Raw genomic sequence first — 27,697 nt, forward strand, 5'->3', positions numbered from 1 at the left:
TTGACCGAAACAAATTGTCATTAAATAAGACAGGGATGACGTGGAGGTATAATAGTCACTAGGTGTTCACAGGAAACACTTATTTATGTATGTATGTATTTATTTACGTATGTTCAATGTTAGTTGCTTTTATATTTTCTGTTGTGTTTCTATTCAGGTTCTTTTTGCCTCTTTCTCTAAAATTTTATATAATAATCATTAGATTATTAATATATAAACAAAAATAAATTTAAGAAATATTACAATTTGAAAACAAATGCACTCGAACGTTATGACAGCTGCAATTGCTTAATGCTAACTTTTAACATTGAAAATCCCATAGACATGCTAACGCGTTAGCGTCGCTCCCGTTTTTAAGTTATAAAATACATCTATCAACTGTTTCAGAAGACCATAACAGGTCGGTTTAACATAGAAAAGGTAAATAATACTCACAGATGTATGCTCTTTAGGGTTTTAGCGGGGGAAAATTAAGCGAAAGAAAGAAAGAATAAACGAAGCAATAGGCCGAAGCATTGCTTCAATCTGCGAACCACTGCTTGGATTGGTTCACGGTTCAAAGCATGTTGATTACAGGCGCACATGACGTGAAATATATATACGTATATAAACATTAAACTGAAGCCAAGAGTAACGAGGCTGTTTGTTTTAAAAAATGTAAGGAATAGAAAGTACAGATACTTGTGTGAAAATGTAATGAGTAGAAGTCAGAAGTAGGCAGAAAAATAAGTAAAGGAGTAAGTTACTTGACACCTCTGGTGTTTGCACAGATTGGTCCTTAACCTGGTTTTTAAGACTTTGAAACTGTGTCTGCTTGTGTTTGGTCCAAGAGTTCACAGTCATATTTGCCAGACAATCTTGGACATCTCAATCATGTCTCCACCACAGAGTCTACAGAATTTGCTTTAGTTTCTGAGTCTTTCAGGACATGATAATTCCTTGAAACCTGGGAACATTCTGGTTGCACAGCGATGGACGTTTTCTATGCCTTCTGTTTCCTCAAATGGCAGTAGTTACTAGAAGTGGGCGGATCGATCTTAATATCGATAATATTGATACCAACGCTGGTATTGATATTGAACGATCCTTGTGTAAAAAGATCGATACTCAGTCTTTTTTCTCTCCCGCATGCACTGACTGCTGCGCACGCAGATTCATCAAAGTCTACTCTCTGTCTGTAAGAGAAGCGCTGCACTGTGTCACACAACACGGAGCAGCTCACCCTTGTATTGTGGTTTGTCAGCCCTCTACCTCAGGAGATTTTGTTTTAAGTTGTGTTGAGTAATTTCTTTAAACAAAAATGTTGTGATAATAAAGTATTTTGTTGTCATGTACAATGTTTGGCGAAATTCATTAAATAATATATTAAATATGAAAAGTATCGGTATCGACATCGATACTGGGCCTGTATTTACTTGGTATTGGATCAATACCAAAATTCCCGGTATCACCCACCTCTAGTAATTTACAATTTTATGAATTCGCTACATTATATTTGTGAGAAACATAATCTAAAATACTAATTAATCACCAATTTAACTACGTTTTAAAAAAGGTAAAGGACATGTAACGATGTGGTTTAGTTAACAAAAACCACCGTGTGTGACAAGATACGCGTCTGTTTTAAAACTGAAACAGGTTTGGAGCTCGTGCTGCTGTAGTCCCGCGAGAGGGCCGGTGACCCTGCGCGCGCGCGGCTCGGCCAGCTGTCAGGGTCAGCTCCCCGCCTCGCGCCTGCCGTCCCCACCCACCCTGTCCCCGGCACCATGGCGTCCAGCGAGGAGGACGGCGCGATTGAGGAGAAGGAAAACAATAACAAGAAGAGGACTAAAAGCGCCATCACAACAGCATGGCTCACTTTCTACAACATCGCCATGACCGCCGGGTGCGTGAGTTACAAAAAAAAAAAAAATAATAAAATAAAAAAGCAAGCCTACAAACTAACCGTGGAGCTGGAAGGTTTAGCTAGCAGCACTCAGCGTCCCACACCGGCTGTAAAAAACACCACTGAACCCTTATTAACACAATACATAAAAGTGGTGAAGTACTGTTGTGTGCGGTAGAAAATGAATGAGTGTTTATTAAAAAAAAGTGACCGTGCAGCGGCAGCAGCCGTGTCCAAATAGGGCTGAGGGCAGAGCGTGAAGGCCCGCTCCACTGGTGACAGCGATAAGTATAGACGGAGTGCAATGACACTGGAGCTCACTGTGAAATGCTCAATGCGCAGATTTTTTAATAACAACACGCGTTTGTGAATTGCAAAGAGAAGTGCACAGAACTCGATGTTGCTTCGTGTTTGTGGGGAAAAACTTCAAGTGGAAGAGGGCCAGAAAGTGGGTCTTCTTTTTAATCTTTTTTTTGTTGTTGTTGCATACTAACATACAAATAATGAATGTTTATGAGTTTAATCGTACAAATATTTCTTGAGGTGAAAGATGGAATGCTCCATTCAACAGGGCAAAGAAAGAATGAAAAAAACATTCATTATTTGTTTTATATAATGGCCAAAATAGATCTTGGTCACTTGATATTTTATTAATTTATAAACAACAGAAAAGGGACCTATGTCTTGGTGTGCATCACTGGTGCTTTGACGTCAACAGTCCAGTGCAAACTTTAAATAGGAATCCAAAATTGTTCTCAGTCAACTTGGAAAAACAGATAGTTCAAAAATAATTCTGACGATGTTGTCCGTGATGCTGTCCACTGACCCTGTGTACTTCCAAAAAAAGACTTTGTCTACTTCCTCAGTCCAGCGAAAAATTGCATTAGAAATTTGTCCAGGATTTCATCCTAACTTCATCCTCTTCATCCTAACAGCTCTTCATGCCTCCAGGCGGCTTACGCCATACCTGATTATTGTGTGTGTGTGTTTTAGAACCATCAATTAGCTCGTTCACATCATTGTCCGTCAGCATAACAAACTCCGCCATGTGTAGCTAAACACCAGATTCTGTGTGGATCCCTATGCCCAGCACAACATTTGTTGTTCCTAGATTGCTTCTGATGGAGTTGCCATCTTTATGCTCAGCACCCATGTTTATGGGGGAGTAGTAATTGGCTTTAAAATGATGTGATCTGAAAATTCTTTATGTTTGAAAAATGATTTAAGCATGTGGTGTAAAAGTTGTGCCAAATCAACGTTTATGTAGACCAGATCTGCTGCGTTAATCCCGAGCAAAATCAAGAGATGTTGTTTATGCCTATGAGGTCGATTGACACCTGGGATGACTTTATGAAATCATGAGGTGAGATTGAGGCGTTTGCTCTTGTCTTTGCAGGGAGTACAAACCTTCTCAGTCATGGTACTTCCTGTCTTATTGTATAGTTGTGAGACTTGGATTTTAATCACAGAAGAAGACTTGATGTCTTTGGAACCACAGTAGGTCTCTGTGGAATCCACTGGAATGACTTTTATCAAATGAGTGCATACTTGAGTCAAGTCAAGTCAGATGAGGTTAAGTATTTTTGTTGTGATGGAATATCACCTCCATAATGTAGGCCATGTAGCCTGCTCCCATGTGTGTGATTCAGTGTGCAGGTGCTGAGAATCCCAGCAACTGGAAAAGTCCAAGGGGATGTCCACACTTCACCTGGTTCAGAATCAGAATCTCTCTGATAAGACTGAAATGATGGTTCCTGGTCCAGCAAGACATCGGCATCCATTTGATCAGCTAGCGCTTAGCCTAGGTTCATGTGTTATACATCATACTGACAAAGTGAGGAACCTTGGGGTAATTTTTGATCCTACATTGTCCTTTGACCTCCACATTAGGGACATTACGAGGACTACTTTCTTTCATCTAAGAAATATAGCAAAGATTCGTCCCATCCTGTCTGTGGCTGATGTTGAGACTCTGATTCATGTTTTTGTTTCTTCTAGATTGGACTATTGTAATGCTTTGTTTTCTGGTTTACCACAGTCCAGCATCAGGGGTCTTCAGCTGGCTCAAAATGCTGCTGTCAGACTTCTGACATGAAGCAGAAGGTTTGATCATATTACGCCGGTTCTGGCATCCCTTCACTGGCTTCTGGTCTCTTTGAGATCAGATTTTAAGGTGTTACTATTGGCCTATAAAATTGTTCATGGACTGGCGCCCCCTATCTGGCCGGCCTGGTTGAGTCCTATGTGCCGGCAAGGGCTCTGCGTTCACAGGGTGCGGGACTATTGTGTGTCCCAAGGTCAGCGGGTTACAGAGCTTTTTATCACCGCACCCCAGCTCTGTGGAATGATATGCCTGCGCTGATATGAGAGTCGGACTCTGTGGAGACTTTTGAAGACACATCTGTTCTCCCTTCTTTTATCATTAGTATTTTATATGATTGTGTGTCTTTTTTTATTCGTTTTATTTATTTGACTTCTTTTACCTTTTTATGGTTAAATTTTTTTTATCGTGTTTTAATCTTATTTCATTTTATTCTGCTTTTAAATGTTTGTGAAGCGCCTTGAAGCAATTACTCGTGATATAAATTAATAAATTATTATAGAATCGCCTTTATTGTCTTTATTGTAATTTGCATTACAACGAGACTTGAGTGCAACTCCAAAAAGGTGCTTTCCGTGGTGCGAGTAATTTTTAGCCAAATAAAAGATAGTGAAATTTTACAGTAAATTATTCAGAGTATATGTACAACTAATATAAACATAAGGTAAAATAAAATAAAATGAAATGTGGACTAAGTAATGTAAAATGAGAATTATATACAACTGTGGAATCATATTGCACGGGAATATTGCACATGGTTTAGAGCAGTGGTTCTCAACCGGGGTGCTGCGGCACCCTAGGGTGCCGTGATCGATTGTCAGGGGTGCCGTGGGTAGGGCTGTCGCAATTATTACAATATTTGTCAATCGCGATTATTTTTCATATTCGCGATTACCGTGAATTATTTATTTTATCCACAAAGCATAAAACGACTCAGAATCTTACGTCATTGTGCTGCAGCCTCGCTCTCGTCTTAAGGCGGGACAATAACAAGGAGGCTGACGGCCGATTAAAACAGTGCCGTCTTCTTCAAAAGCCGTCTAAAATGCGGAGCTGTCGGTGTGTGTGTCTGTGCCTGTGTGTGTGCGCGTGCGCGGAGTTAACAGGCTGTGAGGGAGGGGGTGGGTGAGGGAGATTCCTGAATGCAGGCGCGACACGTTCAGTGCGCAGCGAGCGCGGAGCAGAGAGAGGATTTTAACCTGAGTGATCATGTTAACAAAACGAAAACGTGAAGCTGCCTTTACTTGTCTCTGAACGTTCTGTAAAGGTGTGATTCTGCCGTTACCGTCATGTTCACACCATGTCCGTGTCGTATGCTGAATTTATGAGATCATGAGATGAAATAAACGGTCAAAACAATGTTCAGACGCACAGATCACAAAAAGCAAGTGAGAACTCTGAACTTTAACAGCTGTTATTTTCCAAAGGTATTTATTTGTTCAATCTTGAGCTTAATGCAGTGTTTAAGCACAAAACGTGACTGATGAGGAGAAACAATTTCAGAAATGCAACAGAAATAACCACAATTCAGAAAAAGTTGGGACTGTGTGTAAAATGAAGATAAAAATAAAAATGTTGCACAATTCCCAGTTTCTCCACTCACAGAAGCCAAACGTTCTTCCAGAGTTGTGTAATTATACTACAATAGTAGAATATAAAGAAGGGAAAAAAAATAAAAAAAATAGACAATATATTCGTCAATCGCAATTATTTGTCTGACAATTGTCTCCAGAAATTCCTAATCGTGACAGCCCTACTTGAGATCAGAGCGCAAAATGCTTGAGGATTTTCGAAATGCGGTGTTTTCTGTATAGATTTTCTATTGCGATAATTGGGTTTTGCGCAAAACCAGAGGTAATAGAATTATAATATTATTTTGGTTGGTGGTGTGCCGCAGGATTTTGTAAATATAAAAAGGGTGTCGCGGCTCAAAAAAGGTTGAAAATCACTGGTTTAGAGATATTGCGCAAGAAACTTGAAGGTGCGGATTAGAGTGATTTGTTATTGTTCAGTGCAGTGATCGCTCTGGGGAGAAAGCTGTCCCTGAGTCTGTTTGTCCTAGTTTTGACCTATACCGTCGGCCGGAGGGTAGTAGGTCAAACAGGTGGTTGCTGGGGTGGGATGTGTCTTTGCTGATACTGGCAGCTCTGCTGAGGTAGCGAGAGCTGGCAATGTCTTCCAGGCTGTGCAGAGAGCAACCAGTGATCCCCTGGGCCATTTTGATCACCCTCTGCAGCGCTCTCCTGTCTGCTGCTGTGCACCCCCTGTACCACACTGTGATGCAGTACATCAGGATGCTCTTGATGGTGGTTTTTTGTTTAGTGTTTTGATTCTTGCGAAAGTTCTGTATAAGTAGTCAGTAAAATTGCTATTACTAAAAAAAAACTTGTGAATTTTTGGTATTTACTGCAAGTCACACTGGCGTATAAATTGCAGAGCCTCCCAAACTAGTAAAAAAAAATATATATGCGACTTATACTCCGGAAAATACGGTACATTTATAGTCTTAGTTTTACAGATTACCATATTTTCCCATATAAGTCACATCTTATTTTTTTACTAGTTTGAGAGGTTCTGAGATTTACAGTCTGGTGCAACTTATAGACCGAAAAATCATGATGCGGTACATTTTAATGACAGTGGAAACGAGAAACACAACATGAAACTGCCTTTTTTTTGTTTTAAACACATGAGAGAGTGAGAGAGAGAGGGAAACTTCATAACGGGGTTCAAGTTACTTTCAGCATGCGCTGAAAACTGAGTCTGTTACACTTAAAGCATTTCTTATACGAGCAATCAAAATCGTGTCACTGCTTTGCTTTTCCTCATATCTTTGGCGATTGTCGGGCTCCAGAGGTAAAATACAATAAGCAGTCATGGTTATTTCAAGCAGATAATATATATATGTTGCGGACATAGAGATGGGTATCGAGAACCGGTTCCTTTCGGGTATCGTTAAGAAATGATTCGATCCACCAACATCAATAAGCTTTTTGCTTAACGATTCCCTTATCGGTCCTTCAGAGTGGCCATTGTTTTTGGGGGTGTCTGTCAGGAAAATGATAATTTTTCTACATTGATTACAGACCCTGCAGCAGGTCTGTAGTCAACTTTTCTGCAGCGTGGCTTTGCTTTGAACCTTGAACCAATTGAAGCAGTGATTGGCAGATTGAAGCAGTGCTTCGATCTATTGCTTCGTTGATTAATTTTTTTCTTTCGCTTTATCTTAATTTTCCCCCACTAAAACCCTAAAGAGCATATGTCTGTGAGTATTATTTACCTTTTTTATGTTAAACCGACCTGTTATGGTCTTCTGAAACAGTTGATGGATGTATTTTATAATTTAAAAACGGGACTGATGCTAACGCGTTAGCATGTCTATGGCATTTTCAATGTTAAAGTTAGCATTAAGCAGTTGCAGCTGTCAGCACGTTCGGGTGCATTTGTTTTCTGTATAATAAGTGTTTGTTGTCGTAAAAGAGTCAGATGTATTACAAATTGTAATTTTTTTTGTTTTGTTTATATATTAATAATAATAGCAAGCACAACAATAATAGTAATAATAACTAATCTAATGATTAGTTATTATATACAATTTTAGAGAAAGAGACAAAAAGAACCTGAATAAAAACACAACAGAAAATATAAAACCAACTAACAATGAACATACATAAATAAATACATACATAAAGAAATAAATGTTTCCTGTGAACTAGGGCTGCAACAAACGATTATTTGGGTAATCGATTAATCTGATGGGGTTTCGACACGATTAATCGATTAATCGGATTAGCTGGGAATTTTTAAAAATGTGCCAGGGAAACAGTTTTTCTCTCCTTCCATCACTTTATTTAACAACAGAACATTATTTGAAAACTTAAAATACTTGAAAATCAACAGATTGTCAAATGTCCCTTGGCTGTTGAAATATAAAATAATAAAGAATAAAACATTTTATAATAAAGAACAAAAATAATTATTTCAAATGGCATTGCTTTATCAAAGGGCTGAGTTGCCATAAAACAACATTGAAACATATAAATGTTATAAAATATATGGTGAAAAAAGAGATATTTTTATTGCTGCAAATGAGCAATTAGCATAACCAGTTAACCATAAAACCTAAATCAAAAACTGTAGCCTGACTCATTATATGTGCAACATTCTCTGTATAACTTGTAAACTATGTGGTCATTTCACAATGACACACGTGACTCATCCCACATCTCTGTCTGTCTCTCTGTCTGTCTGTCTGTCTTTCTGTCTGTCTGTGTGTCTGTGTGTGAGGGAACGAGAGACTCTTCACTCTCATACCGTATTTGAGCAAACTTTGGAAACATGAAGGCTTTCAACTGTAAAATAAAGCCTATAAATGAATTTCTGGAACTATACAAGCAGAAGCAGCTCGTTTTATGTGAAGACTTTGATGGAGTTTTTTCCGCTGCAGCGCTGCTCGGCTCTCTGTCTGCGGGGGAGGGGGAGCGGCCAGTTCTGCATAGCCTGGCTGGATTTTAGAAAAACTACCCGATAGCACTACCAAACTACCTGTGACGGCGCTATCAGAACACTGTGGTGCGGCGGCGTCGTTCCATTGTCTGGGGAGAACCCTGTGTTACCATGTTTTCCGATTGTCCGCTGCGTGGAGTGTGGCAGGAAAAACCGAAGACGCTTTCTCGCGAGGTGCGAGAAGAATTTGAACGTTTTAAACCAAAAAAAATAAATAAAAAATAAAAAATGCCACTTGTCCGGTCGGACAATGATTTAGAGCTATTACTTGTCCGATTTTACACTTGTCCCGGACAATCGAACAAGCGTTAATGTTGATGGTAGGACTTTGACAACATTAATAAAAAAAAAACTGTCGGTGCTGTTACTGTTCTTTTTCTTTTTCTCTCACTCTCTGCCCCTCACCTCACTGCTCTGGGAGATGCGCAGACACACCCGGCGCCACGAGGGGGCGTTTGGGGGCGATGCCCCCTCACGTCATCAACCTCGGCCCCTCGGATATTAAGGGCACACTGCAAGCTTCAGCGCATCGTAACGCCAGGCCGATATGGCTGAAAGTGGCGTAATTGTGGCACTGTTGGCTTGCCATAGGCCGATGCTTTCCAACGCATCGTGACGTCAGACGCGTCGCTTCGGCAGCTGCAAGGGGTGGAGATTGCAGCTTCTCACACTCTGGCTGATTCCACAACCTGAAAAAAGTTCAGCGATCGCCGTCTTGAATTTGGGTCGCCTGCCCTGAACCACAAAAAAACTTTAAAAAACAGCAGTAGTAGAACGATTCTATCATTACCCTGGTGGGGGAAGCTTTTTTCAGCTACTTTTCAGAGTGACGCCGCCGACCGAGGGAGGACTGACGATTTGGTAGGATATCGATCGAACCGCGACAGCGGGCCGACCCGCATTCCTGGGCAGAGCGAGGCAGGCAGCCGGCCAGGGTGATGGAGCAAACCCACTCAGTCCGAAATCTCCCACTTTTTGGATATATGCGAAAACCCAGTTTGCCCAACGGAGGTTAGTTCTGCAGCTTTATCGAGGTGAGAATAATATAAAAATAAAACGTGACGTTTCTGCACTGCTGTGAAGGTGTAATGATCGGCTAACGTTAGCTTAGCTTTTTAGCACAGTTGATCAGAGTGAACGCTTTAATTTCTAAATGGTTCAGACTTTTATTTTTACCAAATAAAGCTACAGCTTTTTTTTCAGACACCACAAAAGCTCAACTTTAAATAACTTATTTTTTCGGACGTTTTTTTTTTTTTTTTCTCCATGGTTTTTTTTTTTTTTTGGCCGTTTTTTCCCCCCCTTTTTTTTTATATATATATAAACTGTTTAGTGTTTCTTTATATTTAAAGAAATATTTTTATTTGTCCCAATATTTGCTGTGCAGACAACCAAACTTCCATTGATGAGCTGAACACCACGATTCCAGTCGAAAGAAAACATCTCTGCTTTTCAGCAAAACCACCAGAGTTCAAAGCTGCAGAAGGGACCTTCATCTGGTCCCGAGAATCCAGCAGAACATCACCTGCTTCTAAATAAAAGGCTCTTTGAACAGCAACTATATTATTTTTTTAAAAAGCTGTTTCATTTTATATTTTAACAATAAATGAACGGATCATTAAAAATGTCCACAAATCAAAGTCCAAACACATTTGCACAGGTAGAAGCTCTCCACTTACTGTTCTCAAATTCATATTTTAGAAATGACTCTGTCCTGATAACAACATTAAAGGCAATTACATATATTTTAACGAAATTACAAGTTTAAATGACTATATATAAAAAATTCATCGTGAAATTTATGTCACAGAGAAATCCTACTTTACACACACTGCAGTCATGGTTAAATTATTTCCTTTTGCATTTATAATAAACATTTGTATTTATTCAGTGTTTGTTTTTCTGGTTGAAATGAGATAAAAAATGTACAAGTTTCTATGTTATTTCTCTAAAAATAAATGTCCAAGGTTCCTTATGTTAAACAAGAAATGATCTAATCTGAAATAACAGGTGGTTTTAATTTACAGATGAAAGGTTTCTAAAGAACTATTTATTGATTTATTTAGCTATTTTAATTACAAGTGTTCTAAACTTTTTTTTAACAGTAATCAGAAATTTTGAGGTAACAAACAACAACAAAAAAACATTTCCAATGATTTAACTTCAGAAAACTGCTCTATAAATGAGCAGTCCTGTCACACATTAATGTTTTGTACAGATCAGTGGTTTCTGCACCGAAAACCACTTATCTCTACAAAATGGATTGGTTCAATCCATTTTGTAGAGATCAGTGGTTTCTGCCATGAGTCTTTCGTGTTTTGGCCCGACGCGTCATTCCTATTGGACAACGCGAAGGTACGTCACAGCTCAGTGTCGAAAGCTGGATTGGCTTGAACTTTGACCACGTCAGCCTGCCGACAAGCGGCAATGCGCGCTCCCATCAGAAGCGTCGGTTTAGCTCGGCTTTTGCTAAAAAGCAATGCGTCTCATTGAAAACAATGCTTTTTAGACTGATTTTTGACGCGTCTGACGTGAAAGGCCCAAGAGTGATGACAGTATTTTTTTTTTATTATTATTTGAACGTATAGACCCTCGGTCAAGTGATCTCCTGCATTCCACACAGAGCCGGTGTTCTGTCGAGATGAGGAGGTGCGCGTGCCGTGGCGGAGGTGCGTCAGCGAGGTGAGGTGAGTCGTGCTACATGATCTGCCTTCTGCTTGGTGGACTTGACAAATCCCAGGAACTTACTCTTACTCAGTCAGTCTCTTATAACGGTGTAGCCTAAATACACAAACTTTCCAGGAGCGCTCCCAATTCATTACGCTCTCTCAGGGGCAGGTACCCTCCGGTGCACACTTTTTTTGGGGGGGGGGGGGGCGACCCAGCCCCCTGTGATAAACTCATCGCCCCCTTAATATTTATTTCTGGTGCCGGGACTGTGCGCAGACAGCCTGAGCCTGACTAGATCCAACCGTCAGGCTTCATATCACTGCCTGACTTGTCATACTGAGACGTTACGACTGCTTACACAAAAATAAACACACATTTGTTAACTTACCCAGACACTGAGCTCTCCCCTTCCTCGTTGATGACTCCGATATGCTTTCGTTTGAGATGCTGCATCATTACCGTTGTACTCCTGTGCGAGGTCCGACTTGCAAATGTTGCAGTTAACAAGCGTCTTTGCATTGTTTAACGTAAAGTGCTCCCACACTTTTGAAGTCTTAACTTTCTTTTGTCTACTTGCATCTGCCATATTCTAATTGTGTAGTTCTACGAAACAGTGTCTGATCTGCTTTGTGCACTGGTCGCTACTGGCGTCAGAAGCGGCCAGCAGCTTCTGACATTCGCTCGACACAACACATCGATGATGCAGTGTGTTGCCAACGACTGTTGTCATCGAATTTTATCAATTTTATCGATTCGTTGTTGCAGCCCTACTGTGAACACCTAGTGACTCTTACACCTCCATTTCATCCCTGTCTTATTTAAGTTTAATGACAGTTTGTTTCGGTCAAACCATATTTTCAATGTGTTAATTTTCTCCAGAACTATCTGCCAAGCTAGAAAACTGTTGCATCCTCGTAAGAGCAGAATACTACTAGAATTAATTTGAATAAGGAAAGTTGGGTTTTTTCTCACTAAATGGATGCTGCACTCACTGCAGTTTATTGTCTGGAATAGTCCCAGATTGCATTTTAGAGCTTCTAGAATTCAAACATTTTTGTGCGGGTGGTGTAGGGGGGTAATTTTGGGTTTCAGCTTTTTTTGTTTGTCACCACTTTCATCCCTGAATATGCCAATTGTGAGTCACTTTTGTGCGGATTAAAGTTATTAACTGGGACTCCTGTCTTGTTGCGAGAAAGAAATGAGAATCATCCTCCGTTCTGTTCACACAACTCCAAACGCTGCACAGCTCTCTGTTGAGTCAAGTTAGAACGATAGAGTCCAGTCAGAATTAAATTAATAACTTCAAAGTGAAACACCGTTTTGTTAATTTTTATTTATGTCCAGAGATCAAGGATACAGTGACCAATGTCATATTACTTTAAGACTCAATGAAATACATAGAAAACCTGTAAAGCCTACTTTTAGTACAAAATTCACAAGAGGTATCGATAAGGGAATCAATAAGGAATCGGATTGAAAAGCAGAATCGATAATGGCATCGATATCAATAAAATCTTATCAATACCCATTCCTACGCGACATGATCAACCGAAGCTCTTCAGCATCTCACCATGTCATTTACGTCCTTCAGACTTTTTTTGAGTCAATGCTTCAGGGGAGCATTAGCATGGCTAAAACCTTTCAGAGAGCCCCCAGACTCCCCGCCTTTTTAAGCATTTTTTTTTTTGTTTGCCTTTCAGCTTCTGGGGTGGGGGGGCTCCACCCTACAGACCCCCCTAATCACAGGCCTCTTAACACCCTGCCACTTTAAGCATTTTTTTTAAAATGTAGATGTAAATTAATATTCAGAGTTTTCAGCTAGTTGACAGTAGGCTGTACAATATGGCCAAATTATCATATCAGTATGATGGTAGGGGTGGTGGCCAAGTGGTTAATGCACTTGTTTTCAGTGCGGAAGGTTCCGGTTCAAATCCAACCCCTCCCACATATCTCCATGTAATGTGGAGTTGCGTCATGAAGGGCATCCGGCGTAAAACGTGCCAATTCAACATGCAGATCCACCTTGGATTGGCTGTGGCGACCCCGAGTACCTAACAAGGGAGCAGCCGAAGGGACTTACTTGGAGACTTAGGGACAAGTTTGGACATGCCTATCTTGGTTTTCAATGCTTACCAGTCCAGTAAGTATCAGAGAAATTGTGGACAGCTGGGCATGTCCAAACTTGTTCTCTGACACGCTGAAACGGAGGTGTTCCTTTGTCTCGCTTCCACAGCGAATCAGTCCTGACGTGTGAAGCCTCCGCGCGGCTTTCCATGACAAAATCTCTTGTTAAAAGTGAAATCTGCCGTAAAATTGCTGTTGTCCAGCTCTTGTGATAACCAGAGAAAGAGCACACGACGGTCTCGTATCCACAGAGCCATCCGTTTAGAAATGATCCGGTGGTTTGTGCCTTGTTGTCACAGCTCGGAGCGCGGCACCCCGACCGTCCTTAAAGCAGTCCTTAAAGCTTTGGTAACAGTCCTTATTCTCTGTGAAGCCCGTAAAATTTTCACCGAAAGCCAGATAAATTTTTCGAATGGTTCCCAGGTGCCAGTCTCTAACAGCTTCTGAAAAAATTCTGATGGAAAAAAAGTCCTTTTCATTCCGTCATTTCCTGAGAATGAAAATGAGCCAAGGGGGCGGGACCACTCCTTCCCAAGGCATGCTCACAGGCGAATGACGTAACCGACAGGCGTGGAAAAACTCACGCATGCGCACGAGGGTTCAAGCATGTCTGACATAAAAACATATGAATGAAATCCATATAGTTTTTGAAAAAAATAAAAAGGACCGTTACTTTATTGACAGACCTCGTACGATATATGATTTTACTAGGGCTGAAACGATTCATCGAGTAATTCGATTACAAAAAATGTTCGAGGCAAATTCTTTGCCTCGAGGCTTCGCACATATGCTGTAGTACATACACTTGGCCTGTATGTGGCGCTGTAACGCTCCCACAAAAAACACAGAAGACGACCATAGCGCTAATCAGTGTAGCAGGCGATGCTACAAGTTTGCAAAGCCAGAAGCTGAGTAAAATAAAGCCTTTTAAGAGAGAGGGTCCGTTCGGATCGTCTGAAACGGACTTATTGCGCATTTAAAGTGAAGCAGTGTGTTTGTATATATTGTTTAAAAAACATTTTGCTCCACTAGCCGTTCTCCACCTCTGCAGATGAAGCGAAAGGACGTGCACTTTCAATGAGTCATGTTTAATGATTAAAAAAGCTTTAATTCAGATTTGGTAAGAGTTTTTATCAACAGGCAGCTTTTGTGGAAACAATGCAATCCACAGTCTTTTTTCAAAGGCTCTGTTATTTGCCAACTTGTGTCCACAGAAAACAAAGAATTTGACTTTGGTTTGAGCTACACTCTGTCCAGCATGTATAAATATACACTAAACACTGAATAAATCACAGTAATAAAAAGTGCAAATGAAATATGCAGTAAGAAGGAAAAAAGATTGCACACTGAAGATTTCACAGACTGCCTGGGCTTATGGTTTGGTAAAGCTCTAAAACTCTTAATATGAAAAAATTAATAACCCGGCAAAACAGAGAGAGGGAACACCCTATAAGTCCCTTCGGCTGTTCACTTGTTTGAACTCGGGGTCACCACAGCAAATCCAAGGTGGATCTGCATGTTGAATTGGCAGAGGTTTTACGCCGGATGCCCTTCGTGACGCAACTCCACATTACATGGAGAAATGTGGCAGGGGTGGGATTTGAAACAAAGCGCATTAACCACTTGGCCACCACCCACAGCAACATTGTGCCACTGCTTAGGGAGAGCCCTGCCACTACTAATATTGTTTAAAAACACAAAGGTACTTTTGATCCGATTACTCGATTAATCGATAAAATAATTGATAGAATATTCGATTCCAAAAATATTCGATAGCTGCAGTCCTATTTCACACAAAGTGCCGCAACAGTGAAAATTAAACATTCTTTAAAAAAACTAATAATACCATAGGTTAGGATGAGGTGCCCTCCAGAAGTATTGCAACACTTGATATTTCACATATTTTAATTTGTTTATGCCATTTCAAATACAAGAAATACAAAAAATTTAAAGAATAAAAATGTCTAAAATTATCTTACTCAAACTGAAAGCAAATCTCTAAAACCTGATAATACCTGTAAATAATCTGTTTTATTGCCAGTTTTCTTCAAACAATTCAGGGGATGGAAACATGAATATTTCCAAGTCACTGAATATGTCTTGGACTTTATTTACATAAATTATGAAGAAATACAAAAGTTTCTTTCTTGAAAACATCAAATCTAGGCTTGCATCTCAGATGTACTTTCTGGCAAATTGGAGCTGAACGTTCAGGTCTTCTTTTTAAGAAAATCCTCTTCACCACTTCATCAGGAAGCTGTATTTTATATTTTTAATTCATTTATTTCAAGTTGTAGACATTTGCTTTCAGTTTGAGTTTAAGGAAGATAACTTTAAATTTATTTATTTATTTGTCTTTGAAATGGCATAAATAAATTAAAATGTGTGAAATGCCAAGTACCAATACTTTTGAGCACAGTTGAGAAACACTGTGGCATGTGTATTTTTAAGTGAAATGCATCACCCTGGTGTCACTCAGAGAGCAAAATTAAGAGGTTATTTAAGTCCTTCAGACAGCAAAATTAAGAGGTTATTTAATCAACAGCTGCCTGCTTGTTTAAAAATCACTGGAGACACACGTAACCTGACATAAGGCAACCCGAATTAAAGGAGAAATACCGCTTTTAACAACCTGGCCCTCATTTTTCACATAACATGCAGTCCTTTACTGACCAATATAACATTGGTGTCATTATTAGTCCATGATTCAAACAATGTGTTCACTTCAAATCTGAGGCAAACATTTTTCTTCTTCAACTAAGGTGGATTAGAACTTTTTGTGGTACACAGCACCAACTACTGGACAGGAGGAACCTAGCAGTCAATATGACTCACTGATTTCAAAATGCAGCTTTTTTCAACCAGACGTACAGTGCCGTGACATGTCAGTCATCTGTGTCCAGTCAGATTTCAGGGGAGTCCAGCGCAACCCTGGCCTCCCCTCGAGCTCCCACCATGCCAGGAAGTGTTCAACATTTGACATTTCCTGTTTCACTGTGGACTCAAAATTTGCCACTTCCTGTATGGGACTCCCATACATGAGTGAGCTTTGCGCCGCTGTGCTGCACTTCACGGCACTTAATCGTATTAACATCTTTTTTAACTATCCTGCCAAATCATACCATTGCTGCCAGAGATATTTTTTCTGCAGCACACACCAGAAAATCAGAATGTAAACAATAATGGTTAAATGCTGACGTGAGCTGCATTTGCATTGGACTCACGTTTTTCTTGGACCACTGTCATTCACTTCAGAAAATGTTCCACTTGCAAAGAAATCCACAACTGAACCCCACTATTCTCAACAGCAAACTCCATGATGTGTACAGAGTCCCAAATAAAATCTGGTCTTTCATCTGATCATGAAAAAGAGTTGTCCCAAACATGTAGCCACATAGGTTAAAATATTAGCAGAGTTGTTCTTTGTATTTCACATACAGTGCCCTCTAAAAGTGTTGGAACGCTTGGCATTTCACACATTTTTAATTTGTTTATGCCATTTCAAATAGAAGAAAATAAAATTTTCTAAAATTATCTTCCTTAAACTCAAACTGAAAGCAAACTACAACTTGATATAAATTAATGAAAAATATAAAAGCCGCGGTGATGGGTTGTGTAAGTAATGGGCCCCTTTGGTATAAAACCTGTAAATAATCAGTTTTATTGACAGTTTTCTTCAAACAAGTCAGGGGATGGATACACAAACATTTGCAAGTCACTGAATATGTCTTGGACTTTACATCAATTATGAAGAAGAACAAACAGTATGGCACTCTATGGTAAATCTGTATGGAGTAGATAGTTCTCAAAAACTGAGTGACTGTGCAAGAAGCAGAAGAGTGAGGAAAGCCGCCAAGACACCCAGACAACCCAGAAGAAGTTATAGACTTCAATGGCTGATTGGAGAAATTGTGCACAGTGCATGTTTTGCATTTTGTATCCCCACTTATACAGGTTCACGATGAAGTGGTATAGAGGAAGGCTTTCTTGAAAAGATCTGAAAGTTCAGCTACAAATTGCCATTTTACAAATTGACACTTTTATGTTTCAGCCTTATTCCAAAAAGAATTAAATTAATTTTTCCTCAAAATTTTCCACATAGTACCCCATAATTAAAATGTAAAAAAAGTGTATTTATTTATATATGTGTATAATATATATGAGGTCTGTGAGAAAAGTATCCGACCTTTTTATTTTATGCAAAAAATATATGGATTTGATTCATATGTTTTTACGTCAGCCAAGCTTGAACCTTCGTGCGCATGCATGAGTTTTTTCACGCCTGTCGGTTGCGTCATTCGCCTGTGGGCAGGCTTTGAGTGAGCACTGGTCCACCCCCCTCGTCGGATTTTCATTGTCAGGGAAATGGCTGAGCGATTGGAGCAGCGCTGAATCAAATTTTTCCAGAAACTGTGAGAGACAGCCAGGTGGAAACCATTCTGAAGATTCAGACGGCTTTCGGTGACTTTTCAGTCGAGTGAGTATCCGAGAAATTGTGTAACAGCTGGGCATGTCACAACTTGCTGTGAGACTTCCAACACGGACGTGCTTTTTGTTGTGCGCCATTGCGGCTCCGTCTCGATGCGCGAATTCCTCCGCACGTCTTTCATTACAAAATCTCCTGTAACAGTTGAATGTGCCACAAAAGTGCTGATGTCCACCTCTTCTGCAATTTCTCTGGTAGTCAGACGACGTCCCGGATCAACACAGCGTTCACTTTGGAAATGATCTGGTCGTTTCAGCCTGTCGATGGCCGCTCGGAGCGTGGCGCGCCCTCCACTGCTGTGGGCCTTCTTTAATCCAGTTGTAATGCTCCTTAATCTGTGTGACGCCCAGAGTATCCTCACCGAAAGCAGTCTGAATCTTCCTAATGGTTTCCACCTAGCTGTCTCTCACAGTTTCTGGAAACATTTGATTCAGCGCTGCTCCAATCGCTCAGCCATTTCCCTGACAATGAAAATCCGATGAGGGGGGTGGACCAGTGCTCACTCAAAGCCTGCCCACAGGCGAATGACGCAACCGACAGGCCATAAAAAACTCACGCATGCGCACGAAGGTTCAAGCTTGGCTGATGCAAGCGCACATGATTCAAATCCATATAGTTTTTGAAATAAATAGGTCGGATACTTTTCTAACAGACCTCGTACACTATACGTGTACATAAGTATTCACAGCCTTTGCCTTGAAGCTCAATTAGGTGCATCCTGTTTCCTCTGGTCATTCAGATGTGTCTCCAACTCAATTGGAGTCCACCTGGGGTAAATTCAGTTGATTGGACATGACTTGGAAAGATACACATCTGTCTACATATAAGGTCCCACACTTGACAGTGCATGTCAGAGCACAAACCAAGCATGAAGTCAAAGGAATTGTCTGTAAACCTTTTAGACAGGATCGTCTTGAGTTACAAATCTGGGGAAGGGTACAGAAACATTTCTGATGCTTTGAAGGTCCCAATGACCACAGTGGCCTCCATCATCCGTAAATTGAAGATGTTTGGATCCACCAGGACGTTTCCTAGAGCTGGCCGCCCATTTAACTGAGCAATAGGGGGAGAAGGGCCTTAGACAGAGACATGACCAAGAGCCCACTGGTCACTCTGTCAGAGCTCCAGCCTTCCTCTGTGGAGAGAGGAGAACCTTCCAGAAGGACAACCATCTCTGCAGCAAAATTGAACTCTTTGGTGTGAATGCCAGGTTTCATATTTGGAGGAAACCAGGCACCATCCCTACAGTGCAGCATGGTGGTGGCAGCATCATGCTGTGGGGATGTTTTTCAGCTGCAGGAACTGAGAGACTAGTCAGGATTGTGGCATAGATGAATGTTGCAATGTACAGAGACGTCCTGGATGAAAACCTGCTCCATAGTGCTCTTGACCTCAGACTAGGCCAATGGTTCATCTTTCGTCAGGACAGTGACTTTAAGCACACAGCAAGATATCAAAGGAGTGGCTTCAGGAGAACTTTGTGAATGTCCTTGAGTAGCCCAGCCAGAGTCCAGACCTGAATCCGATTGAACATCTCTAGAGAGATCTGAAAATGGCTGTGCACCGACGCTCCCCATCCAACCTGATGGAGCTTGAGAGGTGCTGTAAAGAGGAATGGGCAAAACTGCCTAAAGATAGGTGCTCCAAGCTTATGGCATCATATTTAAGAAGATGTGATGCTGTAATTGCTGCCAAAGGTGCATCAGCAAAGTATTGAGCAAAGGCTGTAAATACTTAAAGACACATGATTTCTTAGTAATTTATTTTTAATAAATTTGCAAAATGTGGAAAAACTGAAGCACTGTGAATACTTTCTGGATGAACCGCATAGCCTTACACATAGTAGTAATTTTTATTTCTGCTTTCAAACTAACTCCACTGCCTCTGTGTTATGCTGGAATATGGTACAGAACAAAAAAGTAAATAAAAAATTGTGATTGGTTCTTGTCGGACTGTTTTATCTTCCTGCGTCCTGAGTAATTAACTCTTCACATATATTTGTTTTAATACAGGTGGCTGGTTTTAGCTATGGCAATGATACGCTTCTACATCCAAAAAGGCACACACAAAGGTCTGTACAGAAGCATAGCAAGGACGCTGAAGTTTTTCCAGACCTTTGCATTAGTTGAGGTAAGACTTTGTTGCTGTGTTAGTCATCACTTGCCCACTTAATGTGATGTACAGTTTTTAATAGCTGATGTTTCTTATGTCTACGAGCATACTGTAGCACATCGTCATCCATGTAGAAACATTCTTGGAAACATTCTTTTTGGATTTGGGAAAAAAGTGATAATCCTGTGCCATGGGGATGGATTGGGTATTCAACGTGTTTATAAGAAAAATGTAGGTCTACACGAGGCATTCATTGTGTGTGTCTCACAGATTAACCCAGATACACAGAACACAGATATGGACTTAGGTTCCATATCTCAAACAATCATAAAGTGAGGTGTTTCAGGCTTAATTTCTGTGTGCATGTGGTAATTGTAGCATTTTGAGGATGTTTTACATGAATCCCCAAACATAAGAAACTGTAAAACAGATAAGTTGATTTTCCACAGTCCCTTTTCATATTTAGGTGTGGAATCAAAACTTTAATATGGACTGTTTTTATGATAAAAATCTCCTTGAAAGTTATTATCCCAATCAAAACATTACAATGATTTCATCCCATCCTGTCTATGGTTGATGCTGAGACTTGGATACATGCTTTTATCTCATCCAGATTGGACTATTGTAATGCTTTATTTTCTGGTTTACCGCAGTCCAACATTAGGCATCATCAACTGATTCAAAATGCTGCTGCCAGACTTTTGACACGTAGTAGAAAGTTTGATCATATTATGCCCATTTTTGCATCCCTTCACTAGCTTTCGGTCTCTGCGAGATCGGATTTTAAGGTTCTTATAAAATATATATATGGCTTATAAAATTGTTCACGGACTGGCGCCTCCCTACCTGGCAGACCTGGTTAAGCCCTACGTACCGGCTCAGACCCTGCGTTTGCAGGGTATGGGACTTCTCTGTGTTCGCAGGGTGAAGACAACAACTGTTATGATTATTTATTAGAAAGTGGAAGAAACACAAGATGACTGTCAATCTCCCTCTGTCTGGGATTCCATGCAAGATCTCACTTTGTGGGGTAAGGATGATTCTGAGAAAGCTCAGAACTATACAGCAGGACCTGGTCAATGACCTGAAGAGAGCTGGGACCACAGTCACAAAGATTACATAAGTAACACATGATGCTGTCATGGTTTAAAATCCTGCAGGGCAGCAAGGTCCCCCTGCTTAAGCCAGCACATGTCCAGGCCCGTTTGAAGTTTACCAGTGACCATCTGGATGATCCAGAGGAGGCATGGGAGAAGGTCATGTGGTCAGATGAGACCAGAATAGAGCTTTTTGGAATCAACTCCACTTACCATGTTTAGAGGATGAGAACAACCCCAAGAAAACCATCCCAACCATGAAGACTGGTACCTCCCTACCCATTGGACCTGGTTAAGCCCTACGTACCGGCTTAGACCCTGCGTTTGCAGGGTATGGGACTTCTCTGTGTTCGCAGGGTGGATAAAAAGTCTGCCAATCACAGAGCCTTCTCATCGTGCCCCTGCCCTGTGAAATGATCAGGCAGTCTAGCTTCGAGTTCAGTCTTAGTTGAGGAGTTGATGCATTGCTGTAGTGATATATAAGGTTGTTGTGCCACTAAACACGGCAGCGAAACTATAAACTTAATAAGTGAGTAATCAGAGACCACTGATGTAAGAGGCATGATGTCAGTATTCGTGACAACAATACCACGTGCAAGAACCAGATCCAGGGTATTTCCACTAATGTACGTGGAGTCCCGAATGCATTGCCGAAATCCTAATGCATCCACAATTAGAAGGCTTATTTTTTTTCCCCCCGTCTGCATATATAGTAATGGTAAATGCCACACTGGCAGAACCATTTCTGAACATTAATACACATATATGCAATTTATTCTTGCAGGACAGAAGGTATGTAGTGCGTGAGTGAATGTGGTGAGTGTGTGTGACCCCCATCCGCCCTTCCCGATCACCCTACAAGATCCTACTCAAAGCCAACTGACAACTTCTGTTAGGAGGGACCGACCACCAAAACAACACGAAGACAGACAAAAACGAAAGACAAGAGGTGAAAGCAATAACTGTTAAGTGAGACACCGAGGAGACGGGGCCCGAACATAAAACATGCCGGAACAAACCACCACAGATGGACAAGCAGTGACAGCGACAGTCTGTTGTCTAATTAGTGAGCATTCATTCCCTAATCTACGACGCCAGAGTCTTGATCCCCTTGAGAGCATCCAAAACCGAATTGTGGTGTCGGCCACGAACACGTGACCAGCAACTCACAGAGACCCAGATCACAGCTATATATCTGATCACTACTGTGGCTGGTATGCTGGGCCAAGATAAAAGTACAGAACCCTACCATAAGACATGGACCACTCCGGCGCGTCAGAAGCCATACGGCCGACCGCAAGCGACAACTGAAAAGGCCCAGGATGCAGTGCCCTAGGAGGAACCAGGCGAGAAAGGGAAGTGGAAGGGCACAGGGGCCATCAGAGCCACCGGAGAAGCACGACGGACCAACAAGGGAGCGGCCCGACGGCGCCGGAACACCGACGCCCCCCCCCCCCCCCCCCAACAGAGGCAGTGGAAATAACCCCACACCAGAGGGAAGCACGCAGGGCGCCGGCAGGGCCCACCAAGGGGGGGGGCCCAGAACCGCACCACGGCACCGAAGGGAGGACCGAGCGTCGGTGGGGACGGGGGGCAAAGGAGCCACTGCAGCTGAACCCAGAGCACAGGCAGGGACCACTGGGACACGAGGGCGGGGCCCGGCCCCCAGGAAAGAGGCGAGACCCACCCCCCGGGCCAGGAAACACACGAGGTCCCCCCGACACCCAAGACATCCCCAAGCAGTCCGCAGGACCCCCCAGATACCCCAGCCCCCAAACCACCCCCACCCCGGATCCCACCCTGGAACAAAGCCCAAGGTCGGGAACCGCCTAAGCGAGAACGAGGCAACACCCCACCCCACGGAAACCGCAGCCCCCAAACCCACAGCAGCCATCTGCCCCCCGTGTCAGACTCCCGCTCCCCACCACCACCACCCGCCCCCCAACGAACCGCAGGACCCCAGGCACCACGAGTCCCAGAGCAGGGCCCCAAGACCATGGCATAGCTGGCGAGGCAGTCCACCCCAGGCCCCAGACCCCACAGCCATCCAGGGCCCAACCTCACATGCCACACTCACCCTACCTACCAACCGCACCATAATTGTTATGGTTAACTCCCTTGTTGTGTGCGACCCCCTAAGTGAGCAAAGATAGTGTTGCATTAAAAGCAGGTGGCAGACTGCCGTGGGAGGCTGCGGTACACTGCTGCACCACAGCCTGCCCTACAAACCCACCACCGCCTGTGACCCCGACTCTGAAAAGTGAGTGTGTTTACCAATTGTGTTGAAATATAGTGTGTGCATTAAAATGGCAGGGAAGGAGTGGCGGATGGAGATCAATCCATACCCAACACCTGGCCGCAGAACTATATGATCCCTGTACTGTGCTACTTAAACCCCAGTATGATGTGCGTGCGTGTACTGTGCTGGTGAAGTGCATTAAAAGGGTGTGACATGTGAGGCCCAACCCCAAGCGGCCGGCGGAAGGAGAGGCACGGTGCAGGGAGCGGGCCACACACACCGGCCCCACCGGGCACCGCGGCCCAACCCGCGGAGGCACCAGGGAGACCACGAGACGGAGGGGAGGCGGGCAGCCTTATGTTAATGAGACCCAGACTAAGGACCTCAGTGGGGTTGACAGTTGAAATGTTTTGATTTAGGGGTGGTTCCAGAGTAGCATATACGTATAAGATGCGTAGAAGTAGGTTTAGGTTTGAGACATTCCACATGCATTGTAGGTAGCAGACATGAAATCATAGCTATTGCTGGAACAACCCCTGGGCCATCTTCAATTTCAGCATCATCCAGTGTAGTAATGGGTATTACGTTTGCAAAGCATATCCCTCTGTGATTTTTATGGGCACGTCTACGGAAGTAGGCCACAGTCTCAACTTCTTGAATTTCCCTCCCTGGCAGACAAACTGCACTATCACCATAGTGGATTTTCTGCACTAATTTCCCCGCTAAGGTAATGGATTCCACTTCCACATTTGTCATAAGCCTTGCAGGGTCTCTAATCACCTGCTCCGTGGCCTGCTGTAAATTCCTGATGTTACCCTCCCCGTAGAGCTCTATCTATGTGCGCAGACAAGATGGCGGCACCTTCCCCAATAGGGTGGAGGCTGTCTGGCATCAGCAAGCCAGAAAGAAGGCCAGTTATCAATAAAGCTAAAGCCTTGCTTTCTACAGACAGCGGGACCGCACCGCAGTGCTGTGGGGCTGTGGAGTTCGATCACGCGCAGCCCTGTGGGGCTGTGGCGTTCGATCGCGTGCAGCCCCGCAGGGCTGTGGAGTTCGAGGAGTGCAGAGGCTCCGTTATATATGGGAAGGAAATGTCCACCCAGAGGGGACATGCTGACAGACAGTGAGGGAGAGGGAAAGGCGAATGCCAGATTTGTCACATATCACACATGACGCATATTGCAGGGGTGGTGGCCAAGTGGTTAATGCGCTTGGTTTCAGTTCAGAAGGTTCCGGGTTCAAATCCCACCCCTGCCACATTTCTCGATGTAATGTAGAGTTGCGTCAGGAAGGGCATCCGGCGTAAAACTTGTGCCAATTCAACATGCAGATCCACCTTGGATTTGCTGTGGCGACCCCAAGCAGCCGAAGGGACTTACTTACACATGACGCATATTGTGGGCTGTTGGACAACAGAGATTGGACAGGTGTGGGGCATCGACACGTTACATGTCACATCACGGACTGCTTGTTATAACAGGTTGGTACACTGGTGATGACTTCTGCACACGGAAGTGATTTGATGACCGTGATAAACTGATCTCTCATGCACCACAGTGATGTGGACATTGGGGGGGCTGCAATGCATGATTATAGTCCATACTTGGATGACATTTGGGGTCCAGTAGAGTGACATGGTAGGTCTTGGAGGAAGGGCAGATGACAGCACTGCTTTCTGCCTCCTCTCCCTGTGTTTGCCTCCCAGACTTTCAGATTTCAGGTGGCAGTTGGAGCGCACATGTATGGCATTAGAACACAGCTGTCCGAATGTCTTTCTCTCCTGACTGCGCCTCGAAGTTTGGCCTTTTTTCCCCCCATTCTGGCTGATTCAGCTTGATTCCTGCTCATTCGTGCTAAGTGTAATCCAACCACTGAGATCAAGATGCTTCCAGGTCTGAAATGGGCCTGAAAACACTACAGTTTAGTACAAAAATAAATAAATTCGAAGGTCTGTGGTCAGGCAGGAAAGGAGCACTTGAAGTGGTGCACACTTTGCTTGGGCCTTAACTACTTCCACCCCACCAAGTAAAATCTTGAGGGGAGATACTGTCCTGGTTCAAAAGCCCTGCATTCTCAAAAATTACAGGAAATACCACTTGGCTGGTAGATCAGCTGACTAGATGTTGTGGAGTTCTGTGTATTGTAATGAAAACAGTATGAGATTAGGCAATTTAAGATACAATTTAAGTTTTCTTGTATATGATTAAAGCGTTATTTGGAAGAAAAACTATGGACTGACCAATTTTACCTTTTTTCCAACAGGTGGGACATTGTGCCGTTGGTAAGTGCTGATTTTGGTAGTTTTATACAAACCCTTAACATGTTATCGTAAATGTGATGACTTGTCACCTTAACATATTGCTGTCCCTCTCTGTCATTTCTGCAGGAATCGTGAGGACTTCTGTGATCGTAACAGGGGTTCAAGTGTGTTCACGGATTTTCATGGTTTGGTTTGTAACCAACAGCATCAGACAGGTGACTAAAATGACGGGTGTTCAATCAGCTACTGTAGGTCCTAGGTTTAGAGATTGAGAAGTATGCCTGCACACTGACATTTCTATATAACTTGGAGTTTTCATCAGCGGCTCCTGTTGATGGGGTTGCAGGTGGCTTCTTGGCCAAAGGCAGCCACCGGGTCATGATCATTTGCTGCTAGTTTTATGCAATGTAGGCCTGCCAGCCAAGCTATATGCACCTCTTGGAAGTGTGCAAAATGAAAGTGAGACAAAACTAAAAGTGTTTGACAATTGCTGCATTTGAAAGATAAGATAATCCTTTATTAGTCTCATGACTAATGACGCTATAACATCATTTGTGATGCTATAGCAGCAAAGGGATTGTCACAGAACAATTGTGCAAAGTATGCTAAATAAGGCAAAAGAAAATAAGCACCAAAAAACAAGAAAGGCAAGTGTGGAATAACAACATATACAGTAAAATACATTATTTACAAACAAAACACTCAGCAGTTACAATTAATGTTTCGTAATATTGAACATGAATGTTCAAGTATTATTGCACAAGAGTGAGTCACCTATTATTGCACAAGTATGTATAGGTATTGTTGCACATGAGAGACACATATTTGTTACTTTTAATAATCTGGGTGGTCTACTGGGAACACTGTTGGTTGTAGAGTGTGACAGCAGCAGGTAGGAAGGCCCTGCAGTATCGCTTCTTCACGGACTTTGGATGGAGCAGCCTGGCACTGAAGGAGGTTTCCAGTGCAGTGAGGGTGTCACACATGGGGTGGAAGGCGTTCTCCAACAGGGGCGTTCTCAAGTCTCTTCCTCTTAGCAGTTGTGATACTGCTGCTCCAGCAGACCCCTCCATAAAAAATGGCTGATGCCACTACAGAATCAAAGAAGGTCCTCAGGAGCACCCTGCGCACTCCAAAGGACCTCAGTCGCCTCAGCAGTCCAGTTAATTGTTTAAGTGAACACCCAGATACTTGTGACAGTCCACTATCTCAATATCCATTCCCTGGATCATCACTGGTGTCAGTGGAGAGCGCCTGTACAAGTGGAGATCCTCCACCGGCTCTTTGGTTTCCCCACATTGTTCTGGAGGCGGTTCCGCTGATACCAGTCCGCAAACTCCTGGGTTACCCCTCTGTACTCACTGTCGTCCTTGTCAGTGCTGAGTCCAGTTCTTGCAGTCAGAGGACTTTTGCAGGTGACAGTTGACAGAGTTGTACATGAAATCTGTGGTGTAGAGGGTGAAGAGAAAGGGAGCCAAGACAGTTCCTTGCGGGGTCCTGTGCTGCAGATGACCATGTCAGAGACACAGTCCCATGCCTTCATGTACTGTGGTCGTTCTGTGAGGTAGTCCATGATCCACAATGAGAGTCTAGGGTCCACACGTATGATTTCCAGCTTGGGGAGATGATGGTCCAGTGGTTAAGGCGTTGGGCTTAAGATCAGGAGATCCTTGGTTCCAATACCAGCCTGACTGGAAAATCACTAAGGGCCCTTGGTCAAGGTCCTTAATCCCCTATTGCTCTTGGTGTGTCATGAGCGTCTTGTGTGGCAGCACCCTCACATCGGGGTGAATGTGAGGCATAATTTGTAAAGCGCTTTGAGTGTCTGATGCAGATGGAAAAGCGCTGTATAAATGCAGTCCTTGTATTTGTCCCTCAGAAACATGGTATTGTATTGAAAGCACTGGAGAAATAAAAAAAAATATGATTCTCACAGTGCTCCCAGGCTTTTCGAGGTGAGAGAGAGCTCTATGTTGGAAGTAGATGACATTGTCCACTCTGATGCCAGGCTTTTACACAAACTGAAGTGGATCCATCGACGATTTCACCAGGGGGTGGAGATGTCCAAGGAGCAGACTCTCCAAGGTCAGAAGCGATGTCAGTGCCACTGGCCTGAAACTGCTGAAGCCCTCAAGGCGTGGTGACCTTTTCTTCTGAACTGGTACTACATAGGAGGGTTTCCACAGCTGAGGCACTCTCCCAAGTTTCAGACTAATA

General features: G+C 42.8%; 1 protein-coding gene across 1 annotated transcript in view; it reads left to right on the forward strand.

Moving 5' to 3' along the window:
- The first annotated feature begins 1,710 nt into the window (after positions 1–1,710).
- The window catches only part of hacd1 (3-hydroxyacyl-CoA dehydratase 1), a 46,027-nt gene continuing 20,040 nt past the window's right edge, over positions 1,711–27,697 (forward strand). The window contains exons 1-4 of the mRNA XM_034170803.1: positions 1,711–1,885; positions 19,785–19,902; positions 25,483–25,501; positions 25,607–25,695. Coding sequence (XP_034026694.1) covers positions 1,767–1,885; positions 19,785–19,902; positions 25,483–25,501; positions 25,607–25,695 — 345 coding nt within the window. The 5' untranslated portion in view covers positions 1,711–1,766. The remainder of the gene's footprint in view (positions 1,886–19,784; positions 19,903–25,482; positions 25,502–25,606; positions 25,696–27,697) is intronic.

Source organism: Thalassophryne amazonica, chromosome 1 (genome assembly GCF_902500255.1).
Source record: "Thalassophryne amazonica chromosome 1, fThaAma1.1, whole genome shotgun sequence".
NCBI classification, from domain to species: domain Eukaryota; kingdom Metazoa; phylum Chordata; class Actinopteri; order Batrachoidiformes; family Batrachoididae; genus Thalassophryne; species Thalassophryne amazonica.